The sequence below is a fragment of the Piliocolobus tephrosceles genome, chromosome 20 (assembly GCF_002776525.5).
Source record: "Piliocolobus tephrosceles isolate RC106 chromosome 20, ASM277652v3, whole genome shotgun sequence".
Lineage (NCBI taxonomy): Eukaryota > Metazoa > Chordata > Mammalia > Primates > Cercopithecidae > Piliocolobus > Piliocolobus tephrosceles.
In genome coordinates this window covers 44,048,096-44,060,679 of record NC_045453.1, presented here as the reverse complement: position 1 = coordinate 44,060,679, position 12,584 = coordinate 44,048,096, and the positions used below count along the sequence as shown (strand labels likewise).

Sequence of the window (12,584 nt, the reverse complement as noted above, 5' to 3'; positions counted from 1 at the left end):
TCACCTGTCAAACTTCTAAAGGTGAAAACAACGACAAAAAAAGAACAACCTTTATTTTCTGTTGATGTTTCTAGCAGACAAGTTCATTTAGTTAATGGTCCTGTTTCCTATGGGAGGACATTCTGAGTCCAAGGCTACCTTCTGGTGGCCATTTGGACGAGATTTCCACCGACACGTTGCGATGCTTGAATGCTAAAAGTGTGCTAAGCATATTTCCCCAATTCGTTTGGCATTCAGATTCCCCTCCTGGTCCTGTGTACCATTTCCTTAGACTTCACAACTCCCCTACACGGTAGAATGGAGAGCCTTCTCAAATGCAGAGAAGATGAAGGGAATATATATCTTTATAAACCCAAAGAAGAAACCGAGGCCCAAAGAGAAATGACTTGCCCATGGCCGCATGACTTGTAGTGGCCCACCCTGAGAATTTTGAATGTGGTTGTCATCTGCAAAACTTGTGCCTACAGTTCCCTCCCCACAGGTCTGTGGGGCAGGAGGAGGGGGCATGAACCCCATTGTTTGTCTCATGTCATCATGAGTCCTTAATGTCAGACCATCAACACTAAGGGCTAAAGCATCAAAGCCACATGTTGACTACGGCTGACATACTGGACAATGCGGTTGTCCCATAATGCAATGGAACAATGCTGAAAAGCTAAGGATCCTTGGGTTGAGTTTTGCCACTAACAACTTTGAGGAACTCAACAAAAACTTGCTGGGCTTAATTTTTCTCACCCTGAAAGTAAGGAGATTTGGGGCCATACATGCTTTAAACGTTCCTGTAGTCAATCCTGTAGAAGGACTCAGTAGCTATCCCAACTCCTTTTGGTGGGCCTTCCTGTACTGCAGAAGCTAGAGAAGTGAAAACTACACTTCCCTGACTCCCTTGCCGTGAGGATTTGGGAAGTAACTTGGGTTCTACCAATTACATGCACTATCAGGAGATCTGAATTCAGTCCCGAGTTAACTGGGCAGAGGCAGGCAAGAGGCAATTGTTTTACACTCTGCAATGGCAGCCGTCGAGGTGGCAGCTTCCTGATTGGGCAGCAGCCGCAGCTCCTAGGTGGCCCAGTTCTGCTCTGTGGCTCCGAGTCATTCCTAGGAGCTCAGCTTGGTCTTTCTTTAGTCCATTTAATACCTTTCTCTGCTTAAACTAGCTATAGTGGATTCTGATGTTCATAACTAAGCCTATGTAGTCCTTTCCAACAATAAAAACCTACTTCACCTATATTCAAGTTTAAAACCAGGTAATGAATACATATTGTTCTCATATTCCTTCTTTTCCCCCTTTTAATTAATTTAACCTTCATCAAAAATCCATTCCAAGCATTTTTCCAGTATCCCTTTTCTTCCTGCTTTCTACGTTTTCCTTCAAATGCTATCACTCATGTCTAGGAACTGACGACTTCTTCCCCCGCCTGTATTCTTGTTTTATGTTGACTTATGTCCTTCTGTGACCCAGGCACTACTGCACTGGTTGCTGGGGAATACGAGCCCAGTTGGAAGTGTTCCCTGGCTCTAATGGGTCTAGAGTGGAAAAGAGAAGTCCGTTGGCCAAATGTGCAGCCAAGAAAATGGGCAGCAGGTTACAATGGGGACAGCGGGAGGAGTATTCAAGTCTGTCTTGGGAGACAAAAAATAAGAGGAAAGGAGTCAGAGGTGGAGCTTATATTCCCTTCCAAATATTAAATGAAATGGTTTTTAAAAACAGCTTAAATCCATAATAACAAAATGAATGAAATAACAGATTGAGAGCCAGGCTCAGTGGCGTGTGCCTGCAGTCCTAGCACTTTGGGAGGCTGAGACAGGAGGATTGCTTCAGCCCAGGAGTTTGAGACCAGCCTGGGCAACATAGTAAGGCCCTGTCTCAAAAGGAAAAATAAAGAGAAAGAAAAGAAAGAACTAATTAGCTATCAATGGAGAATTCTGGTTAACAACTGATTATCTTCATTTATAAAGGTAAATAAAATGAATCCAGCATTATTCTGCCTTTCATAAATGAACTGTGCCACTGAGAAACCAAGCAGTAGATGAGGCAAAGTGCGTCTCTATAGAAATACATCAGTTAATAAACAGGACAGAATTAGATTATTGCTGTTTTAGAACACCTAATAAGCCAAAATATTTAGGTCCTGAGCATCAACAGCTGCTAACATCAGAAAAAGAGAGATAACCAAATATTCAGTGCCTCTGATGAAGATAGATGCCTCCCACTGTGACATATTCTGGCTGAAATAGAATAGAGCTGACCAAGTAGGGAGAGTTGCATTGTCCAATAGAACTTTCTGTGGTGACAGAAAAATTATATTCTCTATTGTCCAGTACATTGGCCACTAGTCACACGTGGCTACTGAGCACTTAAAATGTTACTAATGGGACTGAGGAACTTAATTGTTATTTTGAGATGGGGTCTGGCTCTATTGTCCAGGCTGGAGTGCAATGGTGCAATCTTGGCTCACTGCAACCTATGCCTTCCGGGTTCAAGCAATTCTCCTGCCTCAGCATCCCAAGTAGCTGGAATTACAGGGACATGCCACCAAGCCCCATTAATTTTTTTTTGTAGTTATTTAATAGAGTCAGGGTTTCACCATGTTGGCCAGGCTGGTCTCGAACTCCTGACCTCAGGTGATCCACCCACAGCCTCCCAAAGTGCTGGGATTACAGGCATGAACCACGGCACCTGGTCTAATTGTTCATTCTTAATTGACTACGGCTGTGATAGTCACATGTGATACTGGATGCTGCAGCTGCAAATCCAACTACTCGTTTAGAGAAAACCTAGGGGACTGAGGAATGTTAGGCACATGGTGATGTGCTCAGCAAAATCCAGACTGTTGGGAACTCTACAAAACAAATCACCCATTTCTTCAACAATTAACTTGATGGAGGGAAAATGTATGAAATTAAAAGAGGCTCAAAAGACATGCCAATCAATTACAACGAGTAGACATTATGTGGACCTGATTAAGCAAACTGGAGGGGAAAAGTAAGAATTTATGAGACAATTAGTAATGTGAACACAATTGGTAATGTGGGTGTGATCATGAATTTTGGTTTTTATCCACTAAACGCACATTCTGAACTATTTGTGGTTGAAATGGTATGATGTCCTAGATTTGCTTCAAAATCATGTGTGGGGCAAGGGGTGGGGGTGTGCCTGGGCAGGAATGGCCATGGGTTACTGGTTGTTGGGGCTGGGTGGCAGATACGTACGACTGCGCCTTTGAGATTCTAAATAATACAAAGTGATGGGGGTATGGGGACGACTCCATAAACACACATCTGCACCACTACAAGACTCGTTAGAGAGCCGAGTAAAAGGCCAAGAATACTTTTGAAAGAATCTAAACTTAATTTATTTTGAAGAACCCATGGAAGAAGGCAAAAAGAAAGAACAGAATAGGACAGGGTGAGAGGACAAATTCCCTTGGTACTCCATACTGGGACCTGGGTCCTACCAGCCAGAGAATCAGGAATGAATACTATCAGTCAACCGGGTTAACTTCAGAGTTACTTAGTTTCTAATAAGCCTCCACAGGACAATGGTGATTAGTATTTCCTGGGTTTCTCCACCCTGCAGCTGGAGACCAGCAGATGGATCCAGCACAAAAGGGACCTGCCATGCACACTCTGTGGAATGTAAGTCATCTTCTCACCCCTATTTGTTTGGCAAATTACAGAATTCTCAGCAGTAAAGAGACAATTTCGCAATCTGCCCCGAGGCACACCGTCAAAAGGCAGATGGGCTGGGAAAGGCCAGCCACATTTCTTAACCTGCGCCTCGGACTTTTTCTAGATCCACCCATCAACACGATCAAGTTAGTGAAGCCTGTGTCCTTACTGCAGCCAACAAAATGTTGGGCATTAAAACTTGCTGTATGTCACTGTCAGCTAACTTCCTCTTGGGCAGTTTACACATACACAGAAAGCTAAACACTTTACACGCACCATCTCATTTAATCTATGCAACTCTTGGAGGAGGCTGATTCTTTGAGTCCTCCACTTTACAGATCAAGGAACTGAGGCTCAGAGGAGATAATGTATCCACGATCACAGCCGTTAAGAGGGGCCCGACTGGCCGGCTGGGTGTGGTGGTTCACACCTGTAATTCAGCACTTTGGGAGGCCAAGGTGGGCGGATCACCTGAGGTCAGGAGTTCAAGACCAGCCCGGAAAAATTGGCGAAACTCCGTCTCTATTAAAAACACAAAAATTAGCCAGGCTTTGGGGTAGGTGCCTATAATCCCAGCTACTTGGGAGGCTGAGGCAGGAGAATTGTTTGAACCCGGGAGGCGGAGTTTGCAGTGAGCTGAGATTGTGCCACTGCGCTCCAGCTCTGGGCGACACAGCGAGACTCTCTCAAAAAAAAAAAAAAAAAAAAAAAGAGGAACGCGATTGAAGTTTTCCTTCTGACATCATCCAGAGCTTCGCCTCTGCCCAGCAGGAGCACCCACACTTCTTGGCTTGGCCCCTTCACCATCTCACCCTGTCCTGCTATGAAGTGACAAAGCCAGCACTTACATGCTTAACGGCTACTGCCAGATGATTCTGGAAGGAACACCAGGTTGGGAGTATTTTTACCTCCTGCTGCCTTGCACACCCCAGGTGTTAGATGGGCCGAGTGTTGCCTCTCTGTGCCAGGCAATGGCTCAAACCTGCCTTTCTTGTGGTCCTGGGAGCCCACTGCCTAAGAAACAAATTCTTGCCGGGCGCGGTGGCTCAAGCCTGTAATCCCAGCACTTTGGGAGGCCGAGACGGGCGGATCACGAGGTCAGGAGATCGAGACCATCCTGGCTAACACGGTGAAACCCCGTCTCTACTAAAAATACAAAAAACTAGCCGGGCGAGGTGGCGGGCGCCTGTAGTCCCAGCTACTCCGGAGGCTGAGGCAGGAGAATGGCGTAAACCCGGGAGGCGGAGCTTGCAGTGAGCTGAGATCTGGCCACTGCACTCCAGCTCGGGCGACAGAGCAAGACTCCGTCTCAAAAAAAAAAGAAACGGCCTCAAATGATCCGCCCGACAAAAAGAAACAAATTCTTGGCTGGACACGGTGGCTCACACCTGTAATCCCTGCACTTTGGGAGGCCGAGGCGGGCGGATCACATGAGGTCGGGAGTTCAAGACCAGCCTGACCAACACGGAGAAACCCCATCTCTACTAAAATTACAAAATTAGCAGGCGGTGGTGGCACATGCCTGTAATCCCAGCTACTTGGAAGGCTGAGGCAGGAGAATCACTTGAACCCGGGAGGCAGAGGTTGCAGTGAGCTGAGATTGAGCCATTGCATTCCAGCCTGGACAACAAGAGCGAAACTCTGTCTCAAAAAAAGAAAAAGAAAGAAAAGAAACTAATTCTTAGAGAAACTCTGTGAGTTCAGCATGCCTTGGAAAGAACTTTATAATTATACAGGCAATTCGTTCAGTCATTTGAAAACTGCCAATGCCACGGCTGATAATAATTCTGGAGGCTTGGTGCATATTAACACCAAAATGTCTCCTTTTTGAGGGTAGAGGCAGAAAGAAGGAAGCTAAACATCCCCAGTAAATAAAAACTCCCCTGGAAACTATGGAAAGAAGACTTTTAACGGTTCCGGAGTGAATTGTGCCTCTCCGCCCCCCTTCCCCCAGAGCACAGGCAACTAATCTAGGAAATCAGATTGGTTTACGTCTTCCTTTAATCCAGGATTCCAACGGCCCTGTGTGCCTGAGGCAGAAAAGATTGCCTAAAATGTTGGTTAAGAGACTGGATGAGAATCTGTCACTTTCTCTCCAGGGGAATCTGGGCAATTGGGGGACAGAGGGGCAAACTAGCTGCAGAGGTTCCCAAAACAACGTTGCAATTGTCCTTTCAGCCTGGTGATAAATATGCAAGTGGGACACTTTGTAGAATTTCCCGAAGGGCAGAGCTACCAGCCTCAGGCAAATTGTTCCCTCCCATTTAACCCCACCTGGCCCAGAAGAGCCTCAGGCCAGTTGACTTTGAACCTCACCCTCACACTTACCGCTAGGCTACCGGCCCGCACAGTATTGGCACTTCTTTTTTAAAGAGATCTTTCCTTTGGATCCCAGCTGAAGCCTCAAACCTCCATTCATAACCAAATGCGCTTCAGCCCACCCCGGAGTCAAACCCTGGGAATATGGAACGTGCACAGGGGAGGTGTGGCCTCTCCCAGGAAAATGAGGACTGCTTTCTCAATCCACAGCAAAGCCCAGGCTCTCCCTCCCCACCCTCTCTCTACTCCCGGTCTGGGTGGCGGGAGGGCACCGGAGAACCCTGGAATTACCACCTACACCGGTGGTCTGGGGGTGCACAGCGTCTCACTGCGGCCCACCAGGCTAGAAAGTGGGGTCAAGTGATCATAAACCACCACCCACTAGCTCCAAATGGCCGAGTCAGTGGAATGGGATTCCTAAATCTTGGTGGGTAGCGGATACCTTTGAGCAGACCATCTTGGAAGTTCTGCCCGAAAGCGCAGGTGGGCTTCCAGAATGTTCGAGGGGGCCCTGAAAAGCGACCATAGATGGGAGCAAACACTCCAATCCACTGGGGTAAGGACGCTCGAGAAATCGGTAGTTGAACCCTTTTACCCATCAATTTAATTCAAGATCGGAAAGATGACAGATCTAAAGTGCCGTGCACGAGCCTCCTGTCTGACAGACACTGGGAACCGCTCGTGTTGGGAGAGGCCCACTATGTGTCAAGCTGCCGCCCATATCCAGAACATACGCATGGGGGGTGAACTCTCAGAACCGCGGTGCCAGGAACTGCGTTTCAGAGGGTGGAATTTCTGAGAGCGCCAGGGCTTCCTTTCCGACCTCGGGAACTCCGACGGCCTTCGTTATTCTATAGGCCTGGCGCACAGAACGGGCTGCTGGCGGAAGGCAGCGATGCCAGTGCCTTTTCGGCAGTTCCAGAGGCAGCACTCGGCATCAGGCAGGGCCCCCGGACGGACGGAGCCCACTCCGGGAACCGGCCGCCCCTGCGTAGCAGCTACCCTGCGGGCGGGAGTACGCGCCGAGGCGCCCTGGCCGCCTCCCAGGGGCAGGTGCAGGAGCTGCGCGGCAGGCGCGCTCGGGGCGCGGGTGCCGGGTTGCGCGGGCGGGCGCGGCAGGGAGGGGCACCGGCCCCGGGAGCCCGACGCCAGGGCGTGGTGCAGGTGGCGGCGGGGGCAGAGTCGACACAGTACCTTGATTTTCGATCTGGCGACCGGGCGCTGCTTGGCCGCCAGGTGTCCATCGGGGCCCTCGGCGTCGCCGGGCTCGGGGGTTTCGCGCTCGGGGGCGTGCGGGGACGAGCTGCTCTCGGCTCCTCCAGGCTCCCCCGCGCTGCTGCTGCCGCTGCCGCTGCTGCTGCCGCCGTCGCTGCGGCAGTCCTCGGGAGGGTCGTGGAGCAGGCGGCCCAGGCCCACTGCGGAGGGAGGGGCCGCGCCCCGACATACACACTCGGCGTCAGCCGGTACGCCCGCGGCAGTTTGACCTGCGGGCGGTGCTGCCGCCGCCCCGCCCCGGACCTGGGCACCTCGCCAAGTGGGCAACGTCGCGGGGGTGGGCGAGTAAGCCCCGGATCGACCCCCACGGCTAGCTTGGAGTGTTGGGGGCCTCTTCCCGGTCCCAGCCCTGGCGCCCACGAGGAACCGGGTGGCCACGCGCGGCGGAGGACCCTGCGCGCCAAGTTTCCTCTCTGGGCGGGGGAGGCGGGTCTGACCTCTCCCCAGCTAGCCCCAGAAGGATTGGCGGGCCTTTGTGCACCCCCATGAGGACGTGAGATTGGGGGTAGCCCCTGCTGGCTTTCAATCCCTTTCCTGGGCCACCTCGGCCCGCGCTGCAGCCAACGGTCCGCCGCCGGGCAATTAGAGGCTCCCACAAGGGGGAAGGGGGCGCCCAGAGTCCCGGGCATCCCAGTCCCTCATTGCCCGCCCTCCCTCGCCCAGAAGACCCCCGCGTGCCCCCCGGAAGAGGGGGATGAGGTGGGGAGCCCGCCCCTGCCGATGAGCGGAGAAGACCCGCCACCCCTTCCCCCACCCCGGGAGCCCAGCGCCCAGGCCCGGCCCCCGCGCGCGCTCACCTGGGATGTAGGTGTCTGCCCTTTTCTCATCCGGGAGTTCATCCCAGCTGCGGACCGAGACCCCCAGGCTCCTCCTCTTCACCAGGAAGACTTTGGGCATGGTGGGGTCCCCTCTCCCGACAGCGGCCCCCTCCTCCCGGCTGCTCCCCGCTAGGGGCGACGGCGGCGGCTCCGTCCCCGGCTCCCGGCGGCCAGAGCCCACCTTCCCGCCTCGCCTGCCCTCTTCCTCCACCCCCCGCCGCGGCGTGGCCCAGGCCTCTCCCCCGCACGCCTGGCGACTCCCAGCCTCCCGGCTGGGCGACACCTATGCCTTAAATCGCGAGTGAGACCACGCCGGGGAAAAAGTTTCATAAGGTGGAATAGAAAAGGCACCAGGAAACTTGGGAGTGAGCATGCGCCCTGCAACATAACGGTGTCAACAAGCTCGCTACCTGTCCGACCGGTTCCGGCGGCCGGGGCTGCCTGTTCCAGCCCTTCCTTAGGCATGAATGTTTGCAAAAGAATTTAAAGTCTGCTCTTCCCCCTCCTCTTTTTAAGAAAGGAAGAACATTTTTTAATCAACCTCCGCCCCATTCCCCCATCACCTGCACCTCGAGGCGAGCTCTTCGAAGTAAACCCCAGGTTCGCCTCCCAGGGCACCCCTCCGGTGAGCTGGGGCCTCCCACGAGTTGTCCCCCTCCCCCGCCCGGTGGATTTGTCTTCGACGAGCCAGAAAATGGCTCAGTTCCTCTGGACCTTGTGGAGCCTTCCCGGGGCTTGATGAAATCAGGGCGGTCAGAAGGGCGAGGCAGCGGGAGACTTCCAAGGATTCTGATTATTAATAATGGGGGTGGGGGCTTAGGGGCTTAAGCTATCCATCAACTACAACTCCCCCCCCCCCCAAAAGCAGTAAAAATAAATTTTAAAATTCGGCATCTTTAGAACACGTTATTTTTCTGACTAGTATCATACAATTTAAGAAAAACAAGGCTTGCCCCGCCAAAGCAGCTTCTCCCCACAAGATGTTGCACCCCGAGGCCCCCTCACCCCAAGTAAACACACAATAGAAACAAAAGCCAGGAGCATATTAAGCAAATGCAGCCTCAAAACAAGCCCCCAGTCCTCGTCCACTCCCACCGTTGCCTCCCCTAACCACCCGATCCCCAAATTCTGAGACTGGGAAATACCTTTCCAGGAAGCCAGCATAGTGAACATTGGCTACATCTTCTCGCCGCCCCTACCGGGGAGGTAGGAAAGCTTTGCATTTATTATTATATCTGTTTGTTCCTATCAACCTTTATGCCTGGAGGAAAGAGGGAGAGAAGGAGGGGGAATTGGTAAAATATGCCAAGTTTCTAAAGCAGTTGTGCTCACGTTGGGGGGCGCGCTGCCCTTCCCAAGGCCTTGTTCGGGTGCGCCCAGGACAACGGGCACAGCCTCCTGTATCGCTGCGGTCCCCCTCCTCCAGGAGGTCGTCAGACGTGTGCCAGCTGCCGAGTGCTGCGGGGGCGCGTCTGACCAGGGATGCCCTGGAGCCCACGGCTCACCCAACAGCCAGCCTCACCTGTCTGTAACCTGACCCTCTGCGCTCGCAGCCTACAGCGCCCGGGAATCAACACAGCGGTTTTCCCTGCTCCCTTCCGCCCTGAATGGCCCTTGGGGACACAGCCGCCTGGTAACGGATTTCTCAGCGCTACTGGCGGACTCTCGCGGCGCAGGAAGCCGGGGCGCAGCTCTGCCGGGGCTGCGGGCTGGACCGGCGCGCCGCGCCTCTAGGTCTGCCCTCAAGGAGTCACCTTCTCTGAACTGAACCCTGAACTCCAGCTTTTCTCTAAGGAAAACCAGCTAAGAACGAAAAAGACTTTGATCCCAGTGAGCCGGAGAAGGAGGAGGAGGAAGACATTTCTGTGGCGGTGCAGGAAAACAAGGCTTCTTGTCTACGAGGCTGATGGGGCAGCTTCCGGGAGACTCTGCAGATGTATTTTTATCCGCCAACAAACGGAATTTGCTAGAAAGGAGGAGCTTGGGTGAATGGAAGAGTAAAAATAAAGTACAACTATGAAGCTACAGAATTATTCCCAGTCTTTAAAAACCTTCAAAACTTCACTTGGTTCAGAAGCCCCAATTATACGGAAGAGGCTGTCAACTCCATTATAAAGCTTTTTTTTTCTTTCATAGGTTTTCAAACCAGTGAGTGCCTGGACTACTTTACCTACTTGTATTATTTAAAAAGATTATAGGACGATGAGGTATAAGGCTAGAAACCTCCAAAGGAACACAACCTTTATAGATTTGGGGATGAAGACTTAACAGGATAACAACACTTTTATTCTATGATCACTGGATGCACACCTACTATATTTGCTGGGTGCTTCTTGAGGAGAAAGGAATTTTAATGTGTTTTATTTCTCTTTTTTTTTTTCTTGATCAGACGTGATGGGGTCTATCAAAATTATTAACATATACTGGCCGGGCGCGGTGGCTCAAGCCTGTAATCCCAGCACTTTGGGAGGCCGAGAAGGGTGGATCACGAGGTCAGGAGATCGAGACCATCCTGGCTAACACGGTGAAACCCTGTCTCTACTAAAAAATACAAAAAACTAGCCGGGCGAGGTGGTGGGCACCTGTAGTCCCAGCTACTCGGGAGGCTGAGGCAGGAGAATGGCGTAAACCCGGGAGACGGAGCTTGCAGTGAGCTGAGATCCGGCCACTGCACTCCAGCCTGGGCGACAGCGAAACTCCGTCTCAAAAAAAAAAAAAAAAAAAAAACATATGCAAAGAACCAGCTTTCATCTTGGTTGACTTGCCTCCATTGTAAGGTCGGTTTTCTAAGTATTATGAGAGGTGTTGATGAAGTATCCCAGAAAGTAGGATAAGAAAGAACCCAATTCTTATTTTCTTGCACTGGTATTATATGCTTATACACTGTTGGTGAGAATGCAAATTAATTCAGTCCCTGTGGAAAGCAGTTTGGAGATTTCTTAAAGAACTAAGAATAGAATTACCATTGGACCCACCAATCCAATTACTGGGTATACAACCAAAGGAAAATAAATCGCTTTACCAATAAACACTTGCGTGTTTATTGCAGCATTATTCACAATAGGACAGACATAGTATCAACCCAGTTGCCCATCAATGGTGGACTGAATAAAGGAAATATGGTATATATACACCATGGAATACCATGCTGCCACAAAAAAAGAATGAAATCACATCTTTGCAGCAACATGGATGCAGCTGGAGGCCATTATCCAGTGCAAATTAACTCAGCAACAGAAAATCTAATACTGCGGGTTCTCAATTAGAAGTGGGAGCTAAACATTGGGTACACACAGATACAAAGATGGGAACAATTAACAAGGGGGATTCCAAAAGTGAGGAGGGAGAGAGGGGGAAAAGTTTGAGAAACTACCTATCAGGTACTATGTTCACTGTTTGTTGTTATTTTCATTTTATTTTTGAGACGTAGTTTCCCTCTGTTCCCAGGCTGGAGTGCAATGGTGAGAGCTCAGCTTGCTGCAACCTCTGCCTCCTGAGCTCAAGCAATTCTCGTGCCTCAGCCTCCCAAGTAGCCAGGACTATGAGTATGCACTGCCACACCAGGCTACTTTTTGTATTTTTAGTAGAGACGAGGTTTTGCCACATTGGCCAGGCTGGCCTTGAACTCCTGAGCTCAAGTGATCTGCCTGCCTCGCCTTCCCAAAGTGCTGGGATTATAGACATGAGCCACCACAACCGGCCTGTGTTCACAATTTGGGAGATAGGATCATTAGAAGCCCACACTTTAGCATCATACAATTTACCCATGTAACAAACCTGCACATGTGCCCCCTGAATCTAAAATTAAAAAAGAAAAGAAAAAGTAAATAACACTTTAAAACTTTTTCACATTATTTCCTAAATGCCTTTATTTACATTCATTTGATAATATTATTTGTCCCATTTTTTAAGAAGGAGGGAAAATAGGCTATGAGAAACTAAGTAGCATTCAAGTTCCGCCGGGCGCTGTGGCTCATATCTGTAATCCCTGCACTTTGGGAGGCCAAGGCAGGCGGATCACCTGAGGTCAGGAGTTCGAGACCACCCTGGCCAACATTGTGAAACCCGATCTCTACTAAAAATACAAAAATTTGCCAGATGTGGTGGTGCATGCCTGTAATCCCAGCTACTTGGGAGGCTGAGGCAGAAGAATCACTTGTACCTAGGAAGCAGAGGTTGCAGTGAGGCAAGATTACCCCACAACACCCCAGCCTGGGTGACAGCAAGACTCTGTCTAAAAAAATTCTTACTGTGTTGCCCAGGCTGGAGTGCAATGGCATGCTCTCAGCTCACTGCAGCCTCTGCCTCCCGGACTCAAGCGATTCTCCTGCCTCAGCCTCCCGTGTAGATGGGATTACAGGTGCCTGCCACCATGCCTGGCTAATTTTTGTATTTTTTGTAGAGATGGGGTTTCACCACCTTGGCTAGGCTGGTCTCGAACTCCTGACCTCATGACCCACCCGCCTCAGCCTCCCGAAGTGCTGGATTACAGGTGTGAGC

General features: G+C 50.8%; 1 protein-coding gene across 3 annotated transcripts in view; it reads right to left on the bottom strand.

The window, feature by feature from the left end:
* The window catches only part of OVOL2 (ovo like zinc finger 2), a 34,818-nt gene extending 25,103 nt beyond the window's left edge, over positions 1 to 9,715 (bottom strand). The window contains exons 1-2 of one of the 3 annotated variants that reach the window (XM_023217799.2): positions 9,417 to 9,715; positions 7,186 to 7,406 (exon numbers count right to left, since the gene is read on the bottom strand). Coding sequence is in view for 1 of the 3 variants with exons in the window: in XM_023217798.2 (XP_023073566.1) it covers positions 7,186 to 7,406; positions 8,064 to 8,163 (321 nt within the window). In the remaining 2 variants the exon portion in view is untranslated. Of the gene's footprint in view, positions 1 to 7,185; positions 7,407 to 8,063; positions 8,446 to 9,416 lie in introns of those variants that run through there. The other 2 variants (XM_023217798.2, XM_023217801.2) reach the window with 2 other exon arrangements.
* Positions 9,716 to 12,584: the final 2,869 nt, after the last annotated feature.